Source organism: Venustampulla echinocandica, assembly GCF_003357145.1.
Source record: "Venustampulla echinocandica strain BP 5553 chromosome Unknown scaffold_1, whole genome shotgun sequence".
NCBI classification, from domain to species: Eukaryota; Fungi; Ascomycota; class Leotiomycetes; order Helotiales; family Pleuroascaceae; genus Venustampulla; species Venustampulla echinocandica.
The window spans coordinates 2952817-2980480 of record NW_022474206.1 but is presented as its reverse complement, the minus strand read 5'-3'; the positions used below and the strand labels follow the sequence as shown (position 1 = coordinate 2980480).

Here is a 27664-nt window from a genome sequence, read left to right as displayed (position 1 = left end):
CCAAAGATCATCGACGATACTCCTATTGCAAAGCCCTCAAGTCTTCCCCGCGTCCTTGAATTCAATCTGCAAAAGCCAGAAGCACCTCCTGCTCCTTACGCGCCTGGTCATCTTGGTGGTAAAGGTAGTCCGGACTTCGGCATTATTGCCTGAGTCTTCTGACTAGAAAGCAATCTCAGAAATCCCATACTCCTTCTTAGCTCCGCTGTCAGGTCCTTTCCAAGACTTCCGTTACCTTCCCACTCCTCTCCTCAAACTCCCGCCAGCCAAGATGTCAACGGGCTCTGACGGCCCACAACAGCTGAAGGACCGCGTCGTTCAGTCCTGCGTACACTCCAAACGCGACCAGTTATTGCATCTATTCATGACGATGATATCTGCCGCCCGGCATTGTCCCACCACAATGGTGACCCCTGCGAGTTTTTGAAGCCGTCAGTTGCCGGGAGCTACTCTATGTTACTTCGTTCGGTTTCTGCCGCATCCTGATATATTTCGCTACCTATATTGGCCACGGTAATGGGCAACACTTCCGGGATGACGATGTGGGGAAGTGGGTAGTGTGCGTGCCTCTGGCGCCGTGTCTGGGGTTTAGGAAGCGGAACAAGCCTGATAATGAGATTACCTCAATGTAGTAGGGTCGCTTTCCGTCTTGATGTGTATTGACTAATGCTGATAAATTCTACTTCCCTGTTATGTTGGTTGTCGAGAAGACGACCACTCCCATCTCGAGGGTCTAGGCGTGCGGCCTCGTACTCGCCCCCGAGCCGCTATTAACCTTCCTCATTCTCGAATATGTCGAGGGCGAGAAGCTCTCAGTTGCCAACTTGCCCGGTTAAAGATCCTATTAGACGAGCAGCGAACGCATTTATATATACTTCACTAGCTGATATTCACATCCAGCTTAGGAGGCTTGAGCTCCCTTTGATTCGATGCTTAATACACGGCTTAGACGGCTTCGAAGTCCGCAAGAAGACTGTTTCTATCGACATTTAGTATGCAGGAGCTAGAGGACCTACAGCCGTCCAAGATTCAAGATTCCTACTATAAAGAGGGCGGTATTCTGACATCGGTGATGACTACGTGGCAATGCTGCTGTATGCTGCTGATAACTCATTTGTGAAGGGGCGAGGCAGTGTCTTTGAAGATTCCCGATGCTAGAAAACTGGACGGATATATATTGGTTTGCAGATTGATATATTAACTGGAAATGTTACAGAGGAAGGTCAACCTGGATGTGCGTGTACCGGCGTCCATGGAGGAGGTTCCGACTCGCAGGTCCCTTATTGGAAGGAAACTCCAAGAAGGCAATGCTTACAAGGCTAAAGTAAATCGGCTCGACAACGGCTCATTTGGCGGGCACGTCAATGAAAGTCCGGAAGCGGCAGCCAACTACAAAGATAAACCTGCTCAACAGATGCAGCCGTGAGATAGTTCTTTAGGTAGTTATCAACTATCGAAAGATGCCACCTCTTTGTTCACTCCGACCAGCTGAAAATCTGTCCGTAAGGAGTGTGGCACTGTCATTTCCGTGACATCATACCTCCTCCAGAAACGCAATATCCGTTTCCTATTCCTACGCTGACCACGTATAGGATAATCACTCTTACTTCATCACCTCTGCGAACTCTTTGCACTATTTGAGCCCTCTCTCAACCGTGGAGAACCGCCCCTCCAAGTCCTCGATAGTCGGCTTCTGAGCCTAGACCTCGTCTTAGTAGTCGAGTCTAGCAATCAGTCAGAGAAGTGTGAGTTAGTTAAAGAGTAAACCAATATTGTGTTTCGAACAGTCTTTTATAGACCTTCGAGTTGATCCGTCCTGGAAAAGCAGACCCTCACGCGAAGTGCTGCTAACCGCACCCCTGGAACTAGTCTCGCCATTTAGAAACATCGAGAGAAGACAGATAGCAGACTACTCGCAATATTTCGAAATAAACCGATCAACATATGTTGAGGATTCGGCCAAGTGGGACACGGAAGCATTTCTGGATAACACTTGGAAGCATGCAGACCTGCCAACGATGCATAGGCAAAGAACCTATCGGATAGTGTGAATTGCCAGAAACAGAGCAGGGGGAGCAAGCTGGAAAATTCGTCTGGGACTCTATATGGGGCGCCAGGTTGCTTGTGACACGGTCAATTCTTTTACATAGTTGCAAGAGGCGCACTTATTAGTCCGCCACTATCCCGTCTTTTGGTAATGTTACCTCTGATTGGACGTGAATCAATATGATCTACGGGAATGCAGAGCAAAGCAATGTACTATTGTTCGGAATATACTTGTCCTCCCTGGTGTAGGCAGACGAGGAACCACCTCCCAATCAGTATGCCTGGCATCCTAGAAGTCTAAACCCATTTTGTGCCTGTTTTCTTGATCTCTTGGGGCTTGATGACCTTGTATTCCCTCCAAGGTCTCGCCAAATATCAATCTACCGTAGCAAGCTCCACAAGGCTGGAGAAGCCTCAGTTTCCTAGTTCGGGGAGCTCCCCGGCTCATCCCTAATCATATTCCCTTTGTCAGCATTTCCAGCCTTGTCCTTTATTAAATCCAACTCCCACGTCGCTCACCTTCTTCTCGATAGCCTCGAGATCCTAGGCAACTTCGATGCAAACCTGGCGAGCTCGGAAGCGGCGTTACACTTGCTCGTCGGACCCATCTCCGTAGTCGTTGACATGAATGAAGATATCATGGCATCCGTATACCCCCCGAGTCCGCTGTTCTGAAATTTTGGCTAAGGATGCCGAGGATCTTGTACTCAGCCTGGAAACAGTCGATTTCTACTCCACGGTTGTGAGGATACTTTAGCACTATGGAGTCATCCACCCAATCCAACAACTGCGTCCAATAGTAATCATAGCAAGGAATACTAACGACTACGCGAACTGCTTAAAAGAGAAATGGAAGCTTTCAAAGAAGAAAATGGCAAAAGAAATACCCCAACTATCTGTTATAGTTGGGATACCGAGAAACTCGAGCTGTACCCTTCTAGCCTTGTTATCTCTAGCGGAGCATCCAAGGTCATCCTAGGTTGTGTGTCGATGATGGGTTTGACCACTACACCAACTGGCATAGTCGCCTGTCTCCAGTGGTTACATGGTATTTGCTTAATTTGATATATGTCGATACCAAATACCAAAGGTGAAAGCCTTCAAGTTCATCACGTGCGGGAGACTCAACAAGCTGCCACATCGCTCTGAATATATTCTACCTATACACCCATACGTACCTAAGGTATATATATACCTTAGGTAGGTACCTAGGTAGGTAGGTAAGGTAGCTAGCTAGGCATATAGTCATCAGCAACCATTCCCAAAACATCACTCTTCCACAGACGAGAATACTAAACTCCGAATAATATTATTGCGTTTCTCAATCCTAAAAGGTTGCGATTCCAAAACGAGGACATAATAGGGTAAGTAGTGTTGAGAACCGAAGCCATACATGTCCCCGAGGTAGCATGTCTGACGCTCTATAAAAACACGGTGTTAAGTCATTTTAAATCAGGACTTAGGGATGACGGATTGCACAGTCTTGTGAAATTGTGGTAGTATTTAATTACTAGCAAGCGCCGTACCATAGAAAACGGACTTGGGGACGAGCTCCCTATTTTCCCAACATCATCACTGAGGTTTCAAAAGGAACTCAAATATATATCAGTGCTATGAGGCATAATCATGAAATAGACTTATAACAAGTACTGCCAAAAAGATTGGTAGTATGTAGTACTTAGGAATAGATTTCGAATATTATAAATATATTATTACAAGAAGTCGAAATGAGTTTCTTGAGAACCTATAGTTATCCCTTTAAAGTGTTGTAGTGGTTAGAAGTTTAGTCTTTGTTTGGGAGTTATTAGCCTAGCGGCCCGGTTCTCTCCACCGAGAAGTCTTTGTCAACTGCATTCTCTCCAAAACACACCGTCTTATCATGTCTTGATACTAGACCAGCATCCTTCGTCCCATCTCCATATTACGCCCGATCCGCAGCGATCACTTGTACGTAAGCGGTAATGCTCGCCCCTTTCGTGCTTACCCCAGCCCACCACGACGGTTCCAACAGTATTTCAGCCGCTGCAGGCTCCAGGAGTTGCTGCACTGATTTGCAGGCTCGATTGAACCAACGACCAAACCAGGTCGTATTCCGGCGTCCCGCGTTGACAGCCTGGCAGGATTCGGTATCCCAGCGAATCAAGGGTATGTTCTGGCCGTGGGCGCGCAGCTGCGGATGCGGTCGTAAATGTTGTGTAAGCTGAGAACAGAAGACGAGAGAGCGCTCTTGCGTGGGGGATTGCGATTACAAGCTACAGGTGTGTGGATTTGCAATTCGAGGGACTGGGCTTCGGCCGACATGGGTGTATACGAACCATACATACAGCGGGACAAGCAATCATTTGGGTGCTAGAGTGGTGTGCGGTTATTCCTTTGCCCTTTTTCCATTTCCATTGTTCCTTTCCCGTTAGCCGTGCGATCGTCGTCTTCCTTTTCTCTTGTGTATATTCAGTACAGTACTGTGCAATCATCCCTTTCCTTATATCTCTTGTGTCGTCCGAAGCGCTTTCCATCCGTATGGAGTGACGAGCTCCAGAATATCCCCGCTCTTCTGCAATGGCTTTCACGATATACCTGTTCCTCGCGGTATTCGCGCTGCTGGGCGCAGCGCGCGCGCAATTTGGCGACATGGAGATGTTTAGTCCGCGATTCTACATGGGATCGCCGGCGCTGGAAAGACGACAATCGGACGGCTGTGGAGCAGATGCGTATTCATGTAAGAATTGACTTTACTTTAGCTTATCGCGCATTTTGTTTGGAGACTTGTGAATAAAAATACTCCATCACGGTTGGGGTATCGAGTGTTTTTCTTTATAAATCTCCCCATTCAAACCCAGAAGATTAAGCTAATAGTATATTCTAGGCCTGGATGTTGGGCGCCCCGACAAGTGCTGCTCAAAAGATCAGTACTGTCTCCTAAATAAAAATTTCGATGCCGAATGCTGCGCAATCGGCTCCCCCTGCGATTCCCCTTGTCCCTCAACAGCCTATGCATGTCCCGCAACCATCACCGTGAGCGGCACAAAGACCACAGGCCCAGGCTGCTGTGGGAGAAGCTGTCCCAGCACAAGCCAATACAAATGCGCCGAATCGTTCGGCGGAGGTTGTTGTAGCTACGGCTTCGACTGCGCGCCTGGCAAGTCTTGTGTTTCAGCTGCTCGCCCAACAACATCCCCTCCTATTGTCGGGGTGATCCCCCCGGGGTGTTCGAAGACAAACCAATTCTCGTGCGCGTCGAGCCTTGGAGGGGGATGCTGTGATAATGGATATAGTTGCAAGATTTCCGATGGTGTAAACGGGTGCGCGCCTGCTAGGGGGACATCAATGTTGACTCGGACAGGCACGGGTGGCAGCATCGCTACGCAGACTCCGCAGGACTCACCTGGTGGCGGTCTTTCAACGGGTGCTAAAGCGGGAATTGGCGTCGGCGTGGCTGTTGCAGCACTTGGTGTAATAGGGGGTTTGCTTTGGTTTTGCGTTGTCCATCGACGACGTGCGAGACAGAGCCAGAAATCTGAGTCCGTACCTGCTATATCACAAGGCGGCTCTGAGAACCCTCCTGGAGGTTCTAAAGCCGGAGGATCCAAAGCCGGAGGTTCTAAAGCGGGTTCAAAGAGACCATCCGTTGGGAGGTCACAACCTTCTGATTATTTCGGGCCAACAGCTATTCCTGGACCTTTCACTGAGGAGCACACTTCACCAGGAACGACGCCCGGGACCAACAGAGGGGTACCAGCTGTCCCTCAGAGCCCAGGAGATATTGCAAGCCCTGTTGAGATCGATTCCCGCGTGCAATCTGAAATGCCGACTTCTAGTACCAACGAGTCTTCAATGGCTAAAGGAACGGTGCAACATCCGGTTGAATTACCCTGAGCTTCATATACGCCAAGTTCTCCCTCGCTATTATACAGAAGCGCGGGCGAAGTATCTATCTTAAAGCGTCAAACATTTGAAAATCCGCACACCAGGTCCCCGATTACTCGAACATATGGCCCAATCCCAAATACATTAAAACGCCCCAACCATAGCCAATTTTCAAACGCCAAACCATGCCGTCCAACAAAGGGATATTATGACAATGCGCCTCCAAAAGGCGTACTTTCCCTCAAGTCTGCCACCAGATCATCCACACTACTTAGAAACCTGCCTAGAAGAGCCTGCTTCTCCTCGGTCGTTCTAGTAACCTCGGTCTCGCTATCGGATCTTTTCCTACCGGCCCCTGTATCTGTTCGATTGAAAGCGCCTGCTAACTTGCTCGGACTGCGCTGTAACATTGCGGGGACGGAGACGGTTGAGTTCGCGCAGGGTATAGAAGGAGTCTCGGGCATGAGGTAGAAGTATAGGAATTCAACGAGCTTGAGCTTCACCTCCCGGGTTGTTTCGCGCGATTTGAAGCTCGAGGTTATGGTCCAAAGACCTTCGAGGTTTTCGAACGTGCGGGTGTTTGCCGGAGTTTCGATCAGGGCGCAGACCAATGTGATGATGGTTGCGGATTGGATCGCAGGGCAGTTGACAGGTTCGAGGAGGTCGAGGAGGTGCTATCCCAATACGCATCTAATCAGTATACTAGAAAGAGACAAAGTAGTAAAATCGAGATATACACACATTCATATATAACTCCCGCGAAAACAAGCTGCGCGATGGGGGATGTAACAGCAATATGCCCTGAATCAGATCCAGCGTCTGGATAATCAATAGGTCATTCTGCCCATCATGCGACTTCCCTAGCAACCGATCTAGACAGTTGACCAAGCGCATGGCCACATTCCACTCGAATCCATCCTGCAACTTGAAGAACTCCCGGAATGCAGGATCGCCGCCTAATTCGCTGAGCGCCTTCAATGGCGGCGGTTCCTTTCCGGGGTCGATGATCGAGCGTCGTTTCTCCGCCGCGCTCTTCGGCGATGCTGAGGTTGTCGAGAGGCATATCTGGGCGAGGAGCCCTTCGACTTGGCGCAATCCTTTACGGATCTTGCCTTGGTCGTAGGAGGAGAGGTTGTCGAAGGCGAGAGAGAGTAGTGCCTCCATATTTGTTTTCTAATTTTTCTGGTTTTCTATTCTTCGATTGGGGGGATGATGCAGTTGCAGACTCGAGTTGTTTGTTTTGTTGATTTGCGGTGTGAGGGATGGATTTCCCAAGAGTGCGCCGCGACGAGATGAGCAAAGAACAAGGACACGCTGAGCAGTATTAATACATGAATATGAAGTGAAGAGTTTGGGCGCTGGGGCTTGCGGTAGAAAGGGAAACGGGGGAAATTTGAGGCCGTGAGTTGATATATCACGGATCCTAAGGGTTGCTGCTCGTTCACACGGCAACGCGCACTGTGTACTCTGAAGGTGGTCGTCCTCCGTCTCGGCGACGGGGTAAAATGCTTCGTCTCGGGCTCCCGGTGCACGCGGTGGCACGAGCGGTCAGCTGGCAGAATTCCGGTGTTTTAGGAATAGCGTGACTGATTAATGCTTTTATTGAGATATCAATCCGACTTTCTTCTCTCCCGTCCACATATCCGGAGGAAGTGTGTATCGTTGTTCTAGGAATTGCTCAAGTTCATATCGTGGCCAGCATAGGATCTAAATGTCGTATCGCTGCTGGCAAACCTTGCCTGTGGTGGTTGTCTCTCGCATACTCGTATTATTTATTATAGGGACAAGCATGTGAAGACGCGGGCTACGTATCCATGGCTCCCGTCGATCGGCTGAAACTGCTTCAGACTGCAATCCAAAGCTCCATCATCCCTTCTGAACGTCGTGCAAAGGCATAAATCCTCCAGCTCCTCCCTATATTCGCCCACCCGTCGCCTATAGAAACGCAGGTCAGTGGGCATTGCGAAGAATGTGGTGCAGCTGCAGCTGGTGCGGCAAGTGAGTCGTGACGTTTGGCGGCCACGTACCTATGCTCCGGAGGCGATCAAACCATCATAGCACGCTGTTCCTTTCACCCACAGGTCGATAATATAGTACTCGGCTGCTATCATCGAGTTTGTCTCTGTCTGTATCTCGAATCGCAGATAAACGAGACTCGATCTCGCAGCAAAACCCCCCGACATACTTCGTACCACGCAGAACTATTATAAGCCCAACCTCAAGCTGAAGCTCGTCTCGACTCGATTCAGCCTTGCCCCTCCGCCCCCACCCCAGCTTCCTTTACAGCCTCCGTTGCCATCAGGCACATTCCTTCGAACTTATAAAGAACCTATAGCGCGACGATAATCTCGCTTATCCCTTGAGGACATCTGAAGACGCTATATGCATATGAGAAGTCAGATGTGAGTCCGCTGAAGGAATCGGAACCCGTGGCGGTGCGCAAGGCTAACCGACACTGCGAAGTTTCCTTATATAGGCACCCATTACGTCGCCTCCGTGAACGAAAAATCTCCCTTAGGATACCTCTTAACTATATCTGTCTTACTTCCCTCGTCGTTGCGCAGCCTGGCTCTCCAGTCCAACCCGATTTCGTGGGAGGAGAGGAGGAGCATTCGAATGTTCCAGTCCGAAAACAGATCCGCACGAGCAGGAGTCGGACCCTCAAAAGCGAAAATGGAGCATCTACGATCCCCAAACGCTATCCCACCCCGAACATCTTCTTCGGGCCAGAATGGACTGTTCGGGACGCCGCCAAAACAAGTGCTTCGAGCAAATGTACAAGAAGGGGATTGGATCAGCAATAGGAAGCAATCACTCTCGAGTCCTAATTCTGTTAACCCAGCTATACCAGCATGCCCCGCTCCTGATCCATCCAAATACCAAAAGAGCGACCTTGCATTTTATGGGAGGAGCAGCTGGTCGCCACAGAAGGAGCTGATCTTAGTTGGTCCTTACGAGTACCTGATCGCTCAGCCGGGAAAGGATATCAGATCACAGCTGATTGCTGCGTTCAACGAATGGCTGGAAGTCCCGCCAGAGAGTTTGGAGATCATAACGAAGGTGGTGGGCATGTTGCATACGGCTTCGCTACTCGTAGATGATGTCGAAGATTCATCCGTGCTGCGTCGAGGACTGCCAGTTGCACATAGCATCTTTGGCACTGCGCAAACGATAAATTCGGCCAATTATGTCTACTTCCTCGCACTTCAGGAGCTTGGCAAGCTGAAGAATCCGAAAGCTATCAATATTTATACTGAAGAGCTGTTGAATCTGCACAGGGGCCAGGGGATGGATTTGTTCTGGAGAGACACATTGACTTGTCCGAGCGAGGATGATTATCTCGAGATGGTTGGGAACAAGACGGGCGGTTTGTTCAGATTAGCGGTTAAGCTCATGCAAGCCGAGAGCAAGAATCTTAAGTTCGTATTACTCATTCCCTCACTATGTAGCACACAACTAATATTTCACAGGGATTGCGTTCCTCTTGTTAACCTCATGGGAATCATCTTCCAAATTAGCGACGACTACCACAACATTTCATCCCCAGTGTACACATCCAACAAAGGCATGTGCGAAGATCTAACTGAAGGGAAATTCTCCTTCCCTATAATACACAGCATACGGGCGCGGCCTGAGAACATGCAGCTCCTGAATATCCTTAAGCAGAAGACCGAGGATGAGCAAGTGAAACGGTACGCCGTTACATATATGGAAAGCACTGGAAGCTTGGAGTATTGCCGGAAAGTGCTAACCACATTGATGGAGCGGGCCAAGAAATTGGTTGAGGGGCTGGACGATGGTGGGAATAAGGGGAAAGCTGTTTTGAAATTTCTTGATAAGATGGCGATTTCATGAATTTATGATATGGGAGGCTTGGGTTGATAAACAGGGTTATTGAGGGTCAGAACTGGGCCATCTTGAGAATGGTGGCAGATAGCATTGAACTACGTACGAGGCGGTATAATGCGGGGCGTTTAGCTGAGGCGAATTACTATTTGATATCCCATTGCATTACGATAGCTACTGGTCAATCCATTATTGCATACTGCTTGCCATATACTAGTTAATTTAACCAATTTCCCCAGTCTAGCGGGGTAGATTCTCAGGTGTAGTTATCACTCAATTGCATAAAACTACTGAGGCTGGAGGCTAAAGGTGTGGGAAATAAGTTTATCATGGGCGATGGAAAAATGATATAATATCATGCCTAAGTACCCTACGTATCTACCTCATAGCTACACAAACCCCTTCCTACTAAGCCCCTTCCTTTCCAAATCCAAGCCGTGGCAACCTCCCTATGTACTTTACCTCGCTTATCCGCCCCACCATAAAAGGAAATCCCCCTAAAAGAGAAAAGTCAAAACAAGTCTAAACCAAAAAAAGGAAGGAAGGATTAAAATAGCAAAAGAGTTCATTGCTCACAGCCAATTAATCTCTGCCAGTTCAATGTTGCCGCTAGACCTAGTTATATTTCTCCTCGATATGAGTGTCGTGTGACACTTGTGGGGTCTTAAAGAACTACGTTGTCGTTAAATGCACATTTATTATTAAAATATATATACTTACCGTCTGTTACTAGCGAGGTTGTGCCGGCCGGCGAAGGGGATTGGTGGATCATAAGCCGTGATTCAACGCTGTATAGGTTTCTACCTATTGCGGTCTGGATTTATTATCATGATGTTTGTCTTCTACAGCGCTCACGAGGGCGGGGGCTCTAGTAGGTTGCCATATTCGACGGTGCGTAGATTTGGGTTTACATATGGGTATCTCGAGTTATTTCACACCATATAGATAGGCAGTTTATACACGATGATTAGATCGCACCATTCGCCTTCTATGCCAAAGGAGAAGATTCCATCCCCCTCTTCACGAACCTAACCCTAACCTTCTTATTCATCCTCATCGCCACCCCCGTGCGCCTATCATCCAAATCAACCAGCGCCTTCGCCCTCGTCTCCTCCCATCCCTTGCCCTTCTCCCTCACCAACTCCACACTATGTCCCCTCAGCAACACCGAAATCAGCGTGCAAAACTCAACCTGAGCGAATTTTCTGCCCAAGCAGGCTCGAAACCCACCATTAAAAGCAATGAATGCTCCTTTGGGAGGACAGAACAGGTTGGCATGCGCGGGGGACTCGTTGTTTGAATCCGGGGGTGGGGTGTATGAGGAGGGCATTAGCCAGCGTGAGGGGACGAAGGAGTGGTTGTTGGGGCCCCAGTACTTTGGGTTCCGTTGCACGGAGACCACGTCAATCAATACTCTACTATTGGCGGGGATAGAGATGGTTTGGTTGTTGTATGTGACGCTGCTGCGAGCAGTGGTTATTTTGGGGAGCATGACTACCGGTGGGTAGACGCGAAGGGTTTCTAACTGCGAAAAGGTTAAAATCGGGCTCCAGAAAGAGCAGGAAATAGGTTCTTCATTAAGCGGAGGGAAATCGCTCCTACCATAAGCGCCATTATAACCCTCATCTTCCCATAATCATCGTACGTGAGATCTTCTCCAGTCTTCTTTCCTGCCCATATCTCATCAATCTCCTTCTGTACCTCCATCCGAACCTGCGGCTCGCAGGCAAGTAAAATCAGAGCGGATTGAAGCGTAGTTGCTGTCGTTTCGTGGCCAGCCAACGTAAAAACGAAGATATTCCCAACCATCTCCTCTTCACTAAGGCCTGTACCCTTATTGCCGGTGCTGGCCTTCACAATACTGCTTAGTAAATCTCCTGGGGCAGAAGAGCTATCACCGTCTGTAGAACCAGATTCAATTTTAGCCTTGTGGGCAGAAATTAATTCGTGCATATACTTCGAAAAATGATCAGATGACTGCTGTGTGATACGCATTATCTTAAAAGGACTGTTGCGCAAAATCCAAGCGGGAAATGCGATGAGAATACGGATATTATTCATGACGGTATCGAAACTCTCCTGAAATGGCAAACCCGCGGTATTTGATTGTACTAGGTTGCTGTTGTTATGCCCGGATGGAGGCTTGAATTTATAGTTCTTCGCAGCAACGGAATGAATCGGCCAGACTGCGTTGATATTGAGCGACGCACTGGATATTACATTGAGTGTAACAGTCATCATCCAGTGTATTAGATCTTCAACAACGGGCTCTTGCCCTGCGGGTGATTCGTTTCCCTCGGCATCATAGGTAAAAGATGCCAGCATTGCCTTTCCCTGGGCGTGGGTGCCTTCGTGATTGGGGGTTACAGTTAGCATTCCGAAAAGCTGCTGAACTAACATGGGATAGGAATATGGAGATTTGCGATGCGCTGAGAGTACTTGGAGTAAAGAGAAAATAATTTAGGAAGTCAATCGTACTTACGATCAAATACGAGGCTAAAGGCTGGTCAGCAAAGTATCCTCATATCTTGATGCTGGATGAGGGAGGACAAACCTGCTATTCTTCTCATTAAACGGCGGCCCAGTAATTTTTCGATGTCGCTGCCATAAAGCTCCCTCGGTGGTAACAACGTTAAAACCAAAAATGTTTAGAATTGCATAATCGGAAACTCTCTTCACAAAGTCATTGCGTCTGTGGACAATCTGGGTGATCAAATCTGCATCGGACACCCATAATTGAGCACCACCTGGGCCAACAGCCCAGTAAACATCACCGACTTCCTTCCTGGCCAAGTCGCCCTTTGTGCACCACGAGAAATCTCGTTTCACATAGAGCACCCAGTGTCCCAGACGGAATGGGAGGCACTCAAAGAACGGCGCTATATATGGCGAGAATAACCAAACTAGTATCGAGTCCCGCCATGTATAAACGGTAACACTTGGAATGGGCGATGTCTTTGCAAAACGTCGAGACGCGAACAACGTGGTGAAATAGGATAATAGATACGGTCCAAAATATAAGATTGGGATGCCGTAGGCAATTAGAGACAGATAGTCGAGCATTATGGGTGGCAGTTGTCAAGGACCACTGGAAAGAATGATGATCGTGCTGAGATCGAGTTGAATTGCTGGTCGTGATCATACCAAGGGGTATCACGTGGATGCATTCCACGTGATCTTCTGACGACTCTCGCCTACCTAATTAGTACTAGCTTTTTGTGCGGACCCCATAATCCTAGTCCCATCCGTCACTCAATTCGAGGATTTATTAATCAGGGACTTCATCTCGCCACCGCGTATATATGTCCATTTGTCCACTGTCCATAGCTCTCTAGGCTGTCCTCAATGCCCAAGGGATCCCCACACCGTCTTATCTTGGGGGCGGCGCGTTTGCGTTTGCGTTTGCGATTGCAATTTGTTTTGTTTCCCTAGTTCGCGCTTGCTCTTGGCTACCCCTCCCGTCTACAACGTTGTGAAGGGCTTGGTGCGACGAACAGCGCGGCTGGAGTTCCGGCCAGGCCAATCAGCAAGAATGATACGGATACTCTCGGGCTTTGTTCCAACTAGCCGCTCACCGGCATCAAACTTCCTCTTCCTTCTAGCGAAATGCTGATCACCTTCAATAATGGCGATTGCTATGTCTTGTATCAAGAATAAGAGAAAGTGAGCTCGCTGACTAGGGGATTCTAATGGGATTCAAGGAAATCTTCGTTTTATGATATATTTAAGAACTACCTGCTTATAGGTAGATATGGAGTTCACTGGAAAGATATCAAGTCTAGATGGTCACGTGTTTTGCGCACCCATCCCCCCCTTTTCCTTCTCCTTATTCAAGAGGTCGAAATGGGCTTCCTCTCTACACATCACAAATTGGCATCGACTATGCATGAGAAGGTGTGGCCACTCATCTGTTTGTGTTAGCAATCAAAACCGTTCGTGAACCATGCTCAAACCTCAAGTGGAGGTCATTCATCATCGAGGCCGGATCAAATTCCGGCCACGGGCACAAACCCATAAAAGCAGGAAATTCTCCCAAAACCCCCAGATTTCTTTGTGTTCTTTTCATCAACAGCAGCTTCCCCATTACTCCTGTGAACCTTCTCATCAAATTACCTCACGTTCTCATCAAGTTACATTACACTTCCGCTTTATAATATAAAACATGGGTTCCTCAGCTCCGTCGTTGGACTTCAACGTCCTAGGCGACACAAAGCCAGATGACATGGCACTCCCAGCGTTCATGGTCTCAACGACTCGTGGATTCCTACCACGGCAAGAACCAATCGTCAAGCTTCCAGCTGAGTTCGATGTTCTGGAGTCCATCCTATCCCGCATGCCCATCAAGACTTTGGAGGGAACACCAGGTCTGCTTGCAACTGCCACACTAGGCGAGACCGTTCTCAAGGAGCTGCCCGATCTCACCGCCTCTATCGAGAAGTATAAGGACAATCTCCCTCTGATGAACGCCGTGTACCGTGATTACTCCTTCCTGGCGTCCGGCTATCTGCTCGAACCATGCCACGAGAGGTTTATGAAGGGAGAGAGTTACGGCCTTGGCCGTCAGACTCTCCCATCAGTCATCGCATTACCCATATCCCGATGTGCTGAGCTGCAAGTTACCCATTTATATAGATGTAGTATTGTGGCTAATAATGTGTCGAAATATAGAGCTGGTTTCAAACCCTTCATGGAGTACGCTGGGTCGTACGCACTCTTCAACTATCGCCTTGAGGACCCAAGTCGTGGTCTTGACTACGATAATCTTCGTCTCATCCGTGCATTTGAGCACGGGCTCGATCACAAATCCTCCGAGGCAGGTTTTGTTCTCGTGCACGTCGATATGGTACAAAACTCCGGTCCACTCATCGATGGTGTGATGTCCGCCCTCGATTCATGTGAAGCCCATGACCGAGATGCCTTCAACATTGGCATGGAGAAAGTCGTGACTAGTATGAAGAAGGTAAACTCAGTAATGGAGAGTATGTGGGCAAAGAGCAAACCTGGAGATTATACCTCTTTCCGCACATTTATATTCGGGATTACTAGCCAATCTATGTTCCCGCATGGTGTTGTCTATGAAGGTGTCTCCGAGGAACCTTTGTCGTTTCGCGGCGAGTCAGGGGCAAATGACAGCATGGTACACACGTTCCTTCTTTCTGACTTTAACACTAGCTTTAATTGTGCAAATGGCTAACCCGAGAATCATAGATTCCCCTCTGTGATAATTTACTTGAGATTACCATGCCTGACACACCTCTAACCAGCATCTTACAAGATTTCCGATCCTACCGCCCCGGCAACCACCGTGAGTTCCTAGAGTATGTCAAAGCTCGCTCCGGCCATCTCTCTCTGAAATCATACGCCTTTCAAGACACTAGATCAGCTGCGCTCTATCTTCTTGCGTTGAACCAGGTCCGCGATTTCAGATGGCGACATTGGTGTTTCACACGTGAGTATATCTTGAAAAAGACAGCTCATCCTACTGCGACCGGTGGGAGCCCTATAGTCACCTGGTTACCGAATCAGCTGCAGGCTGTCATACAGGGCATGGTGGATGTGTGGGAGGCGAATGGGACGAAGTTAGGGAAGGAGTGTGCGGCCGTTATGGATATGGTGTTTGTGCAGAAAGAGACGTTGACGAAGGAGGTGGAGAAGTATTGCAAGGAGAGGAATGCTGATGTACAATAATGGGTGCTTCAGAGATGGGATACGCACGCTTAAGCTTCGCTTTTGGGACGGATAGCTTCTTCAAGCCCGTTCATCCAGCTCTAGACTAAAAGTTCAGGAGCTTGGGGTGGTGGTGGTCAGATATATCGACCTCGGTCATAGTCATGTCAATACTACTTTAGCACACAATCCACAATTCATTCAATGATCTGAATTGGCCTTGAATATCCTTATTCCTCAAAATAGATATATATGATGTGAAGTGATACGAGTTGCAGGGTTTCCTGTGGCCCACAAAGCACTTGGTCATTCCTCTCCAAAATTCCATTCTGGTAACACGATTTGTTTCAGATCAGACCCAACCCAACTCACGTAATAAGCTACGCTATCGGCTCGCACTCCCGCAATTTGTTCCATGATCTTCAACACACCCCACTTTACTCTGTACTCTGGGCTCTCCTGCCCGCCACCACGCGATACAAACGTTGGTTCTCCGAAGAATAGCCAAACGAGATATGCTATCTTCCCCGAGGAATACCCGCCCTTCCAATGAGACACCATCTTTAATATCTTCTCTTTCCACTTCAACCATTGAGAAGCAAACGTTGCCGCTCACAGACTTACCCAGCCGTGCCGGCCACTAATAATACATGAAGTGCACACTAGCACTATGCAAGATGCAGCCGTGTTACTCGTCCCGGAGGACAAAGCGAGTAGTATTCGCAGGGGGAGCTTGGAGCTTGCAGAGCTCTCTGCGAGTCTCGGACCGGAGTTCCTACCTCATCATCCAGCTTTCTTGTTCCCCTTGATGTATTAATAACCGCGTTCCTTCTTCTCTTTCGTTTCTTCTTTAAGTTAATTGCCCCATATACCTCATATCTCTATTGAACCGCTCCCGAGCTGTTATACCTCTCCAATCTCCCCCCGCCGCCCACCCCCCCACCGAATCAAACAAGACAAATTCTCCCCAATATGACGACCACACTCGACGTAGAAGATGTCCTCTCCAAATTAACTCCCGCGGAAAAAGTCTCCCTGTTAGCAGGTTAAACTCCCTCTTCCGATCCCTTCACTCAAATCAATCAACCAGCTAATATCCCTCCAGGAGCTGACTGGTGGCACACCGTCCCCGTAAAGCGCCTCAATATCCCAGCAATCCGTGTATCCGACGGCCCCAACGGCGTCCGTGGAACTAAATTCTTCAATGGCACCAAAGCAGCTTGTTTCCCTTGCGGCACCGCTCTAGGCGCAACATGGGACGTCTCACTACTCCACAAGGCCGGCGTGGCCATGGGAGAGGAGAGCAAAGCCAAAGGCTCGCACGTTATTCTCGGCCCAACTATTAATATGCAGCGTTCTCCCCTCGGTGGAAGAGGATTTGAGAGTTTGAGCGAAGATCCCGTGTTGGCAGGATTAGGGGCAGCGGCTTTGGTTAATGGCATCCAGGAGACAGGTGTTGTTGCAACCATCAAGCATTTTGTGTGTAATGACCAGGAGGATGAGAGAAACGCTACCAACGCAATTATTACGGATAGGGCGTTGAGGGAGGTCTATGCCTTGCCGTTTCAGTTGGTTGTTCGGGATTCGAAGCCTGGTTGTTTTATGGTTGGTTTTGACTCGTTTCCTTTCTGATATCCTCTGCCAGCTTTTGACCACGACGGTAGCAATGAAATACTGATTTGGGGATGATAGACAGCATACAACAAAATAAACGGGCTCCACGTGAGTGAGAACCCTAAAATCATCCGGGACATCTTGCGAAAGGAATGGGGTTGGGAAGGCGTGGTAATGAGCGACTGGCAAGCCCTCCCCCCTAAACTCTTATCCTCAAACTCCTTTCTGACCTAGAAAATAGGTGGGGAACATACTCAACCTCAGGAGCCGTAAACGCCGGTCTGGACCTAGAAATGCCCGGCACAACAAAATGGCGTGGTGGAGCCCTCCTACAGGCCGTAGGCGTAGGAAAAGTCCACCCACACGTCCTAGACGAGCGAGTTCGCAATATCTTGAAGCTCATCAACCGTGTTGCTGGAGCAAAGATACCCGAGTATGCCGAGGAGAAGGCGGCGGATACTCCTGAGACGGCTGCGTTGTTGCGCAAGATTGGTGGGGAATCTATTGTGCTGATGAAGAACGAGGATAATATTTTGCCCCTGTCGAAAGATAAGAAGGTAAGTGGTCCATTGTAGGTGCCGGAATAGGGACTGATATGAGATATTTAGACACTTATCATCGGCCCTAATGCAAAAGTGGCAACGTATCATGGGGGTGGCTCTGCAGCTCTAGCAGCATACTATGCCGTTACTCCTTTTGATGGTATTAGTGCACAACTGACATCTCCGCCCGACTTCACCGTTGGGTGTTACGCGCACAAAGAACTGCCGCTCATTGGTACCATCCTCAAAACATCGAAGGGAGAAACTGGGGTCACATTCCGAGCCTACAACGACCCGCCCACTGTGAAAGACCGAGAGGTCGCTGACGAAATTGTCCTCACCAAGACAGAGCTTCTGATGATGGATTATAAGTGCTCGAAACTCAAGAACGACCTCTGGTGGGCTGATATTGAGGGATATCTCACAGCTGAAGAAGACGGTGATTTCGAACTAGGTCTTGGTGTTTATGGAGCTGCGAAACTCTACGTTGATGACAAGCTAGTTATTGATAATGAGACGAAACAGACGAAGGGAACAATGTTCTTCTCTTGCGGAACGGTGGAGGAGAAGGGTGTGGTGGCGGTGAAGAAAGGTCAAAAGTATCATATCAAGGTGGAGTTTATCAGCTCTCCTGCAAGTAAACTGGACCAGGGAAGTAATGTGCTTTTCGGGAATGGAGCGTTGAGGATTGGTGGTACGAAAGTTATTGATGCGGATGAGGAGATCAGTAATGCTGCTGCAATGGCTAAAGAAGCGGATCAGGTCATTATATGCGCCGGATTAAATGTATGTCATCTTCTCCTTATGTCCCTCTTTCCGCTGAGCACCCACTTATTGTTATAGTCCGACTGGGAAAGCGAGGGTACCGACCGACAAAGCATGGACCTTCCAGGATCCATGGATGCAATGATCTCCGCCGTCGCCGCAGCTAACCCCTCCACGGTGGTAGTCATGCAATCCGGGACACCTGTCACCATGCCATGGATTTCCTCTATCAAATCTTTGATCCACGCTTGGTACGGCGGCAATGAAACCGGTAACGCCATTGCGGATGTCTTGTTTGGAGACGTCAACCCTAGCGCGAAGCTACCTTTAACTTTCCCCAAGAGAATTCAGGATAACCCTGCGTTTTTGAGCTATCGTACGGAGAGAGGGAGGACGTTGTACAGCGAGGATGTATATGTGGGGTATAGGTGGTACGAAGCGCTTGATAACCCTGCTCTGTTCCCATTCGGTCATGGGCTCTCATACACAACTTTCGAGTTATCTGACCTGAAGGTTGAGAAGACGGAGAAGGACGTGAAGATTAACGTTAAGGTGACCAATACCGGGGATAGAGCCGGTGCAGAGGTTGTCCAAGTATATGTTGCACAAAAGAGCCCGAGCATCAAGAGACCTACGGAACTGAAGGGGTTCCAGAAGGTGTGGTTGGAAAAGGGGGAGAGCAAGACGGCGGAGGTATTCGTTGAGACAAAATATGCAGCGAGCTTTTGGGATGAAGTTCGGGATGCATGGATTATGGAGAAGGATGAATATCAGGTGCTCGTGGGCACGAGCAGTGGCAACCCCAAGTTGAGGGGATCCTTTGAGGTTGAGAAGACGAGCTGGTGGAATGGGCTGTAAATGGGCCACAGCTCTCTGGTTATGCGATAGAACATAAATATAAAAGCGTTCTCTCTTCGGCTGAGCCTTCATCGAGGTTGACATGGAGCGGACCATTCGGCGGTACCCGGTTGACTCGAGCATACCAACTAGATTACCTACGAGATGCCTAGTGAAACTTTCGAATCAACTCGCTTTGAGACTTTGAAATTGCCTAAATAGGAGATCCAGGAATGGGGCACCCACGACTATACAACAGATAACATTGCTTTACCGACATAAGCCTTGTTTCTAGCCTTGTTTCTACGGATATCAACCCCCGCTAAATGTACCTCATTAATCTACCTCCTTATATAACTTCGATGGTCACCTCGGTGTAACCCGGCCGCCAGCCGGAGTGATTTCCTGTGGCTCCGCTGAAGGTACGGACCTTAGAAACATAGTGGGCTCTACAGCCGTAGCTCCAGTTGAAGTTACCTGAGAGCCGTCCTCCTTGGAGATTGTTGCAAGCCTTTCCACATCTGCTCTCTTGTCTTTGTCTAGTTCGAGCTGTGTACTTGCAATCTTCTCTAAAGTATACTCGTTAGTGATATCTACATTGGGCTTGGGCTAGAGTTCGTACTATTAGCATTTGCTTTTCTGAAATTTTGTCTCGTCCGTTCCTCTAAAATTTCATCGTCAGTAGGTCCATTCGCGAGCGATTAAAGATATGCCCACAGACCAAGAAATCCTTCGGTAGCGGCCAAGAAAGGCAAGATCAGTAATATAACGGCAACAAGTTGCCCAAAAGACCACGAGCTCTGATCGCCAAAATTATCCGCAACCAAGAGACCGGGATATCTGCCTAAATCACGTATGTGCATGGCGCCAGATATTCCGAACACCAGCGACATGATGGCCAAACCGAAAGCTGCTAGCATGAGGAGGCCTAATATAAATGAGATAAGTGAGCCAGGGGACTGCTTTTTATAAATGGCATTCCAAACGCCGTCAAAAAGCGCGATGGCCATGAGTACGACAAGGGCAGTGATGCGAAAACGCTCATCCAAAGTCGAGGCGTGCTTCTCAACACTACAGCGCGCAGGACACGACGCTGCGGCACCGGGGAACTCGCCCGAACTTTTTGCGAGCAAGCCAGCTGTGTTTCCAAAGGTCCTTGAGCGTCTTTGCGCAAAGACATAGAGTGCGAAGACGGCTAAGACGCCGAGGCCGCGTAATAGTTGCAGGGCTTTGGACTTTCGAGTGAAGTAGTCGAGGGAGAGAAGGGCTACCACATGAGTGAAACTGGAGAACCATGCGATGTATACGATGAGATTGTAGTGGTATGCGGAGATATCATCCCAGCCTTTGAGAGCACCGATTAGAATCGCCAGACCCGTGACCATTTGCTGGTCGGCGAGACCAAGAATAAGGGAGTTCAATGCTGCATCAAGCCTTTGCGTAAAGGGTCTCCCTGAACCTCCGCAGAAAAACTTCAAGCCTGCGGCCGCGAGCGTGATAACCGCCGATGCGATGAAAGCGACATAAACCTTGGAGTGGTTAAATAAGCCAGTAAGCCTTGAGGTGGGCTTGAGAGGAAGAGCGCTCACCCCGACTCCTGCAATATCTGGGTTTGGCTGCAACGCCCCGCAGTTCATGGGAAACTCCGGGCAGGTCGTTGGGGACATCTTGGTTGTTGGATTAGGTTCTGGCAATCACCACGGATTTGCAGAAGTCGGGAAACCATGGCGTTATGAAGGACATGAGGCTGAGCATGTTGCGTTGTTCAGCTGCATCGAGCCGCGATGCTTCAGACATAAACCCTGTGTCCCCGCCAGGTCTAGACAAACGCCACTCGCGTCGTGGTCGGGCACGCGAGGCATACATAAGGTATATATAAGGACCGGGCGAGTGATTACGAGTGATTACGAGTGATTTACAAAGTCGATGTACTCCGTGCTCGAGTATCGTTCGTCATGCAGTCTCGAAAATGCGGCACATCGCCCATTAGCAGTGCTTCTAGGTGCGCTCACACTGCTTTTGTCTTCGCACCCATCCTCGGCCTGCCAAAACATTCATGTAGGAGGTAAAGGGGTTCGGCAAGATGGGTTGTTTGTGTGAAAGAGGTATAGTAAGGAGGTAGGCGAGATCAGCTGATGGATTTGACAACTTCAAAACGGCGGCTTGCCGACTTTCGAATCATCATAACAAACAAACGGCACTTGTACGCCTAATCAGCCCACCATACCATATGAGTTGTGTCCAGTCTTAATGGCCTCCCCCTTTGTCTTGAGCTGGGCGATCAACCACAAGTTTAAGGGCCAACCTGACTGCCCTTGGCAAACTCCCGCGAAAGACGACGCAAATACACTGGTTAATATCGATGCTAGCGAAGCCCGCGCCGTCAAAAGCGTAGGAGCATTCTTTCGAGGTAGGTCGGTAGCCGTCACTATGCAGACGAATTCTACTGTCTCTCCCTTCGTATATTAAATACTAAAGAGACGAACGATTCTATTTACAGATCATCTATAGTAGGTGCCTTGATTATCGAGTAGTGGTAAGTCCTTGGCGAGACCGTTGAGTATCCGTAGTAACAACATCAGGAACAGCCACAGACCGTCCCTCTAGGACCGGAATAAGATCCTAACGTTGCTCGAGGCGGCCACTCGTCAGCCTCGTACGAGCACTCGAATACATGGCTTCCTGATCCCACCGCAACAGTCTTCTCTTCCCCGGCCCTCTGCGCGGCAGGAAGTGTAACTTGCGCCCTTGAGTTTGGCGGCACTAGAAGATCCATCTTAAACTTATCTTCCTCAACTGTCCACTTACACTCCACCCTGCCATATGGCCCATCAAACTGTGTTTCCGCCTGATCTATACGGCCACCAGGGATAGGCCTCACGACAACCGTCCGCCATCCATCAACAGAGCTGATGCCACCCACAGTGCTATGCAACCACGCCGCCACGGCACCCAGCGCGTAATGGTTGAAGCTGAGCATCTGCCCCGGGTTCAAGCTGCCATCGGGCAGTAGTGCGTCCCATCGCTCCCATACCGTCGTCGCACCCATTGTCACGGGGTACAGCCATGACGGGCAGTGCCTCTCCATCAGCATCCGGTACGCCAGGGGAGCCTCACCTACCTTGGTCAGCGCGGGCAGAATAGCGGGCGTTCCTGCAAACCCGGTCGAGACGTGGTAATGTGCCTTGTGCACAAGGCGCACAAGACTCTGGCGCGCGGTCGCAAGCTGCGCAAGACCCGGGTAGAGGTCAAATTGGACGGCAAGCGCGATAGCCGCCTGTGTAAAGTTGGCGAGGTTTCCGAGGGGTGTGATGTATTTGTCGCGGAAGGCGCCTTTTAGCACTATGGCGTCCAAGGCGTAGAGCTTGCTCTCGACCTCGAGGCCAAGGGCGGAGCATACCCGCGACATCGTCGTTGTGATGTGAACGAGGTAGGCGTCGGCCACGAGCACACCGTCCGTCCGTCCGTTTCCTGGCTCAGATGGCGGTGCAGCTGGATCGACCCAATCGCCGAGCTGCCAGATGTTAATGTCCCAGAGGCGATCGGTGCCGCGGCGGATGGCGGTGTCTAGCCATGCGACCATGCTGGGATACTGCCTGCGAAGCACTTCGAGGTCACTAGAAGATTGGTAGAGATCCCATGGTGTGAGGATCGTAACATCATGCCATACCGCCTGGGGTGTTGGTGTCCAGAAATCCGCCATAACGTCAGGACAGACAAGGGGTGGAATTTTCTCTTCGTGCGCCATCTGCTCCGCAGAGAGATCCTCAAGCCAACTCCCGAGCTGCAGAGATTAGCAATCCGCTTAGGTTTGATGTGCTAGCCCCTTGATCCATCTGGAAGGGGAAAGTGCCGAAAATCACTTACTATGCCCATGGTATCGTATAAGAAACTCGCCGTAGGGCCAAACACCTGTATATCGCCGGTCCACCCCAACCTTTCGTCCCGCTGAGGACAATCTGTCGGAACGCTGACAAAGTTTCCACGCATGCCCCACACGATATTGTCATGCAATTTATTTACTAGCGGGTTCGAGCACTTGAACCAACCCCTACGCCTCATGTCGGTGTGTATCACTAGTGCGGTGAAGTCTTCTATTGACGGTTCTTCCCCCTCTGGCCACCCACTCAGCTGCATGTAGCGGAAGCCGTGATATGTGAACTTCGGGCACCAGCCGAGAAGCGCGGTATCAGACGTCACGACAGTATCTGTACATTTAGCCGCACGTAAAGGTCGCATGCCCATTTCTCCGTCGACGAGTACTTCGGCATGCACTATGGACACCTCGCTCCGCGGGGCCACTTTTCGAATACGCACGAAGCCGACGAGGTTCTGGCCAAAGTCAAAAATCGTCTTCCCGCTTGGGCTGGTGATGATAGAAACGGGCTTGACCTCTTGGGTGACCCTAACTGGTTCAGCATCTGATGCAAATAGTGCGGCCGAGGGCATGGGCAACAGCTTGACAGAGGTCCAGGAAGCATCGTCGAAATCCGGCAGCTTCCAACCACTTTGCTCTTGGCTCATGTCATAGCGTTCTCCGTTATATATCTCGCTCGTGATAGTAGCACTTGGATGGCATTTCCAGGTGCCGTCCGTCCTTTGAACAATCACTTCGCCGTTATCAAGCATAACCTCCAGTTGAAGCAATAAAGCAAGTTCATTGCCATAGTTAAATCTCTGCCCTCCTCTGATGCCCATCAAGCCAGCATACCAGCCTTCCCCAACCTCGGCGCTAATAACGTTGTTTCCTTGCGAGAGCAAAGCCGTGACGTCGAACATCTGGTATGCGAGTCGATGCGAGTAGCTCGTCCAGCCAGGGGCGAGGACGTGATCACCCACGCGGGTCCCGTTGAGATAAACCTCATACAAACCAAGTGCTGTGATATAAAGTCTAGCTTTAACGACATCTGTTTGGGGCAGAGAGAACGCCTTGCGGAATCGCACTGGACGCAGAGTCGTATCTTCCTTCTCGAACTTCTTGGAGGGCGCAATCGGCGGTGCAGACCATCTTCCCTCTTCTAGGAGCGCGGCTTCTGCTGTAGCCCAAGGGGACCAGCCGGTGATACCGCTTGTACCTCCGTAGCTCCTAACTCGTACTGCTGCGACTGCTGCGGAATCTAGAGCTCTCCCGGGCCAGGGCACGAGCACTGACTCTGAGCTCTCAACATGATACGAGTTGGTGTACATAGAGCCTTGTCTTCTAATCTCAATATCATATGCACTCTGAACCCAAGAATTCACCGCCTCGGATTTAGCATCTGACGGATGGGAGAACCGCCATGAGATGCGAGGACGACGATGGTTGAGTCCGAAGCCATCGGGGTGATGCTCGAATCTTGGGATGGAAAGAGTTGGTTGGGGTAATACCTCTGATAGGAATTGGGTGTGGAGGACTGGACTACTCTGCATGATGATTGTCTGGCGGATATTTGGAGTGTGAGAAGCTGAAGACATAGGTAATATTGGCCTAGTTCAAGGGAAGTCGATGGAGTAACGAAGCATTACATGTAAGAAATGTAAACTTTCAGCAGACCAGACTAAACAAATTGAATAGATGGGTCTATGGCACCATCTACTCCCTAAATGTGGGCTAACCGTCTTAATCTCAAAGGCTCAAAGAGACCCGGTTAACACATCCGAGCAGTCGGCAAGATTCTCATATTCCTGCCAACCCACCGGAGTGGTCGCCCGGGTCCGGAAGTCCGGTAACAAAGTAGACTGCCCTAACGGCTTTAAAATAGCTTCTGGAGGGATGTGGTTAGGGGTCGACCGTATTGATTCACCAGCAACTCCCCTCGGGATATAAGCCTCTTCTAGAGCGATGTATCAGCCCGAGTCTAGATGGCTCTCTTTCTTCTCGGCCTAATCTCGTGGTAACATTGAAGCGAAGGATACTTATTACCTTACCATCAGATAGAGGCTTTCGTAATATTAGTAGGTGGGTTGGGGAGCCTTGGGAGCAGTAAGGATAATATCACTATTGTGTAGTATCTTACTGTAGTGGGCGTATAATGTACCTTAGTGATAGACTGATAGCCGTACAAACGTGATATTATTTTATTAGGATTATTATATCACCCTCTCGAAAACCTACTATCCGACAGTATGGTAGTGCTGGCACTACCTAATGTGAGCCCCGTCGCAAATCGCATTCCGGAGTAAACGGTGAGAAAAATCTCCACATCGAACTTCCCCACACCGGTATCCACACACTTAGGTCGCCGGCTTGACATAGCGTCCGGGTCCGAACCGGAATTCGGACCCGGACGCTCATTATGGGTGTGTTTGGCAAGCTTAGACGGATAGCTTGCCGAGGACATGCAGACAGAACCTCATATCTCATATCTCATAGACAACCCCTAATAAACCCCCAGAAAGTCAGCCGGTCAAGTGGAGTAGGGCTTGAGGTAAAACGCGGGGAAGTCTTCCTGGAGAGCGGAGAAGCTATTGGGACATCTCAGAGCCTTGGTGAATCACTCTTCTGAACGAGCGCTAGTCCTTTCTACTAATATATAGATAGGTACCTATGCACCTCTCTCGCTTTCTCAGATCAGCCTCGCAGGGCATTCTTCCTCCTTTATATCCTATTATCCTCCTGTACTAGTCCTTCAGACGAAAGATGTCCAGCCGAATCCTCCTTTACGTTTGGACGATCTCCCTTGGGGGACTCGTGATTGGAATTGACAGTGGAATTGTTGCCTCCGTCCTATCCCAAAAGAACTTCAAGACCTTCATGTATCCGCCGGGGACGCCTAACACCACCAGTCTCATCAGCGCTATTGTCTCTATGGCAGCAGTTGGCGGGGCCATTGGCAATCTCATTAGCGGCCTCTTTCTAGAGAAGCTGGGACGAAAATGGACCTTATTCATCTCGACCTTCTTCACCATCGTCGGATCCGTTCTCCAAACTGCTGCTAATGGCGTTGCCCTAATGATTGTCGGCCGCACCATTGCGGGTATTGCCTTGGGCATGCTGCGTCCGACTGTGCCAGTTTACATCGCCGAAATCGCACCGGCGACACAGCGCGGCAGGCTCATTGGCATTTTCGGCCTTCTTATCTCATTTGGATACGTGGTGGCCGGCTGGGTCGGATATTCGTGCAGTTTTGCTGCTGGCGACGTAACTTGGCGTTTGGCTCTTGCATTGCAGATTCCCGCCGCCGCTATTCTCATGGGACTTTCTGTCTTCCTGCCAGAATCCCCTCGATGGTGTAAGTAAATCCTGTTTCCCCGAAATGGGGGCATCCTCCGCAGCATATCTCTTATTGACCATGGATTACCATTATTTAGTGGCCCAAAAGGAGCGCTATGAAGATATGGACATGAGCATGCGAAATATTTACTCAAACGAGGACGAGGACTTCTTCATTCGTTCAAGATTCGAGATCTGCGAGCAGATTCGGCTCGAGGCAGTGCAGCGGACTAACAGAACGTTCGGCTACGCGCTGATCGAGTTGTTTAACAAAAGGAATATCAAACGTACAGCGGTGGCGATAATGGTTCTACAGCTCGGATGCCTCTCGGGCACTCTCGTCATCCAGCAGTACCAGTCCATCCTCTATGCCTCCCTAGGATTCACCGGCCAGAAAGCGCTCCTAATCACAGCTTGCTATAGCTTTATGGGCTTTACGGCAAGTTAATCGCTCGACTTCCACAATGGCAAATACTTATAGTCCACAGGGCCAAATCCTAAATATAATTTTCATTGCGGACAAATGGCCACGAGTTCGCACGATGTGTACGTTGTCCTACCCACAATTGATCATTATATCAACAGCCACTGACGATGTATAGGGGTGGGCTGTCTCGCCCTGGCAATCGCGCTCTCACTACTAATGGCACTCTCGCGCTTCTACGGCGACGGGCACAACGAGCAAGGTGCTGAGGCTGGAGTCGCCTTCGTCTTCATTTTCTCAGCGCTGTACGCCCTCTTTTTCAACAGCACACTGCACACCATACCGCCCGAGTACTTCACGGTCCACCTGCGCGGTTATGGCCTTGCCGTGGGCGACTTCTTTCAGGGCGTCTCCAATATCTGGCTTAGCTTCGTGACGCCGCACGCCTTCGACGCCATTCAGTGGAGGTATTATTCCGTTTTCATCGCGTGCCTGGTAGCGCTCGGTGTGTTCTACATGGTGGCGCTGAAGGAGACGAACCAGATGACGCTGGAGAGCACGGCTGCGCTATTTGGCGATGAGACGGTGCATGGTGCTAAGGACATGATGGAGCATACTGAGGAGGCCGAACGGGGGATTGAAATGGGCGACAAGGACACTACAAAATAGGGGGGTGTGACATGGAGGAACTATATGTGGTACATATTCACCGCTGTGAATCGGGGTGCATTTCGAGTGGGAATTATGACTTCTGAGTGCCGCTACTTGTCAAGCCAGTGAGGCTATAGTCGTACACCTGCGCCAAGGGGCCGGGTTAGTATGTATAAAACAGGTCAATTAATCGGAACCTTTAATACTCACTTACCT

General features: G+C 49.7%; 9 protein-coding genes across 9 annotated transcripts; 5 read left to right on the top strand and 4 right to left on the bottom strand.

Moving 5' to 3' along the window:
* Positions 1-4602: 4602 nt before the first annotated feature.
* BP5553_03508 (uncharacterized protein) lies at positions 4603-5919 on the top strand (the record flags this gene model as incomplete). The annotated part of the gene is made up of 2 exons (XM_032012131.1): positions 4603-4762; positions 4910-5919. 2 exons carry the CDS (start codon positions 4603-4605, stop codon positions 5917-5919), a joined length of 1170 nt encoding a protein of 389 aa, XP_031871824.1.
* Positions 5920-6116: 197 nt separating this feature from the next.
* BP5553_03507 (putative cell division control protein) lies at positions 6117-7074 on the bottom strand (the record flags this gene model as incomplete). Its single annotated transcript, XM_032012130.1, has 2 exons — positions 6117-6584; positions 6652-7074. The coding sequence occupies 2 exons, from the start codon at positions 7072-7074 to the stop codon at positions 6117-6119; spliced, it is 891 nt and encodes a 296-aa protein (XP_031871823.1).
* A 1509-nt stretch (positions 7075-8583) lies between these two features.
* Positions 8584-9765, top strand: BP5553_03506 (Terpenoid synthase; the record flags this gene model as incomplete). The annotated part of the gene is made up of 2 exons (XM_032012129.1): positions 8584-9329; positions 9381-9765. The coding sequence occupies 2 exons, from the start codon at positions 8584-8586 to the stop codon at positions 9763-9765; spliced, it is 1131 nt and encodes a 376-aa protein (XP_031871822.1).
* Positions 9766-10744: 979 nt separating this feature from the next.
* On the bottom strand, positions 10745-12819 carry BP5553_03505 (uncharacterized protein; the record flags this gene model as incomplete). Its single annotated transcript, XM_032012128.1, has 4 exons — positions 10745-11281; positions 11359-12185; positions 12239-12252; positions 12311-12819. 4 exons carry the CDS (start codon positions 12817-12819, stop codon positions 10745-10747), a joined length of 1887 nt encoding a protein of 628 aa, XP_031871821.1.
* Positions 12820-13918: 1099 nt separating this feature from the next.
* BP5553_03504 (Uncharacterized protein) lies at positions 13919-15444 on the top strand (the record flags this gene model as incomplete). The annotated part of the gene is made up of 2 exons (XM_032012127.1): positions 13919-14893; positions 14965-15444. 2 exons carry the CDS (start codon positions 13919-13921, stop codon positions 15442-15444), a joined length of 1455 nt encoding a protein of 484 aa, XP_031871820.1.
* A 951-nt stretch (positions 15445-16395) lies between these two features.
* Positions 16396-19202, top strand: BP5553_03503 (Beta-glucosidase; the record flags this gene model as incomplete). Its single annotated transcript, XM_032012126.1, has 5 exons — positions 16396-16468; positions 16529-16991; positions 17279-17594; positions 17646-18365; positions 18423-19202. The coding sequence occupies 5 exons, from the start codon at positions 16396-16398 to the stop codon at positions 19200-19202; spliced, it is 2352 nt and encodes a 783-aa protein (XP_031871819.1).
* Positions 19203-19547: 345 nt separating this feature from the next.
* On the bottom strand, positions 19548-20848 carry BP5553_03502 (uncharacterized protein; the record flags this gene model as incomplete). The annotated part of the gene is made up of 3 exons (XM_032012125.1): positions 19548-19750; positions 19804-19845; positions 19903-20848. The coding sequence occupies 3 exons, from the start codon at positions 20846-20848 to the stop codon at positions 19548-19550; spliced, it is 1191 nt and encodes a 396-aa protein (XP_031871818.1).
* A 911-nt stretch (positions 20849-21759) lies between these two features.
* On the bottom strand, positions 21760-24635 carry BP5553_03501 (Uncharacterized protein; the record flags this gene model as incomplete). Its single annotated transcript, XM_032012124.1, has 2 exons — positions 21760-22965; positions 23049-24635. The coding sequence occupies 2 exons, from the start codon at positions 24633-24635 to the stop codon at positions 21760-21762; spliced, it is 2793 nt and encodes a 930-aa protein (XP_031871817.1).
* Positions 24636-25800: 1165 nt separating this feature from the next.
* On the top strand, positions 25801-27466 carry BP5553_03500 (Uncharacterized protein; the record flags this gene model as incomplete). The annotated part of the gene is made up of 3 exons (XM_032012123.1): positions 25801-26392; positions 26472-26816; positions 26976-27466. The coding sequence occupies 3 exons, from the start codon at positions 25801-25803 to the stop codon at positions 27464-27466; spliced, it is 1428 nt and encodes a 475-aa protein (XP_031871816.1).
* Between the last annotated feature and the right edge of the window lie 198 nt (positions 27467-27664).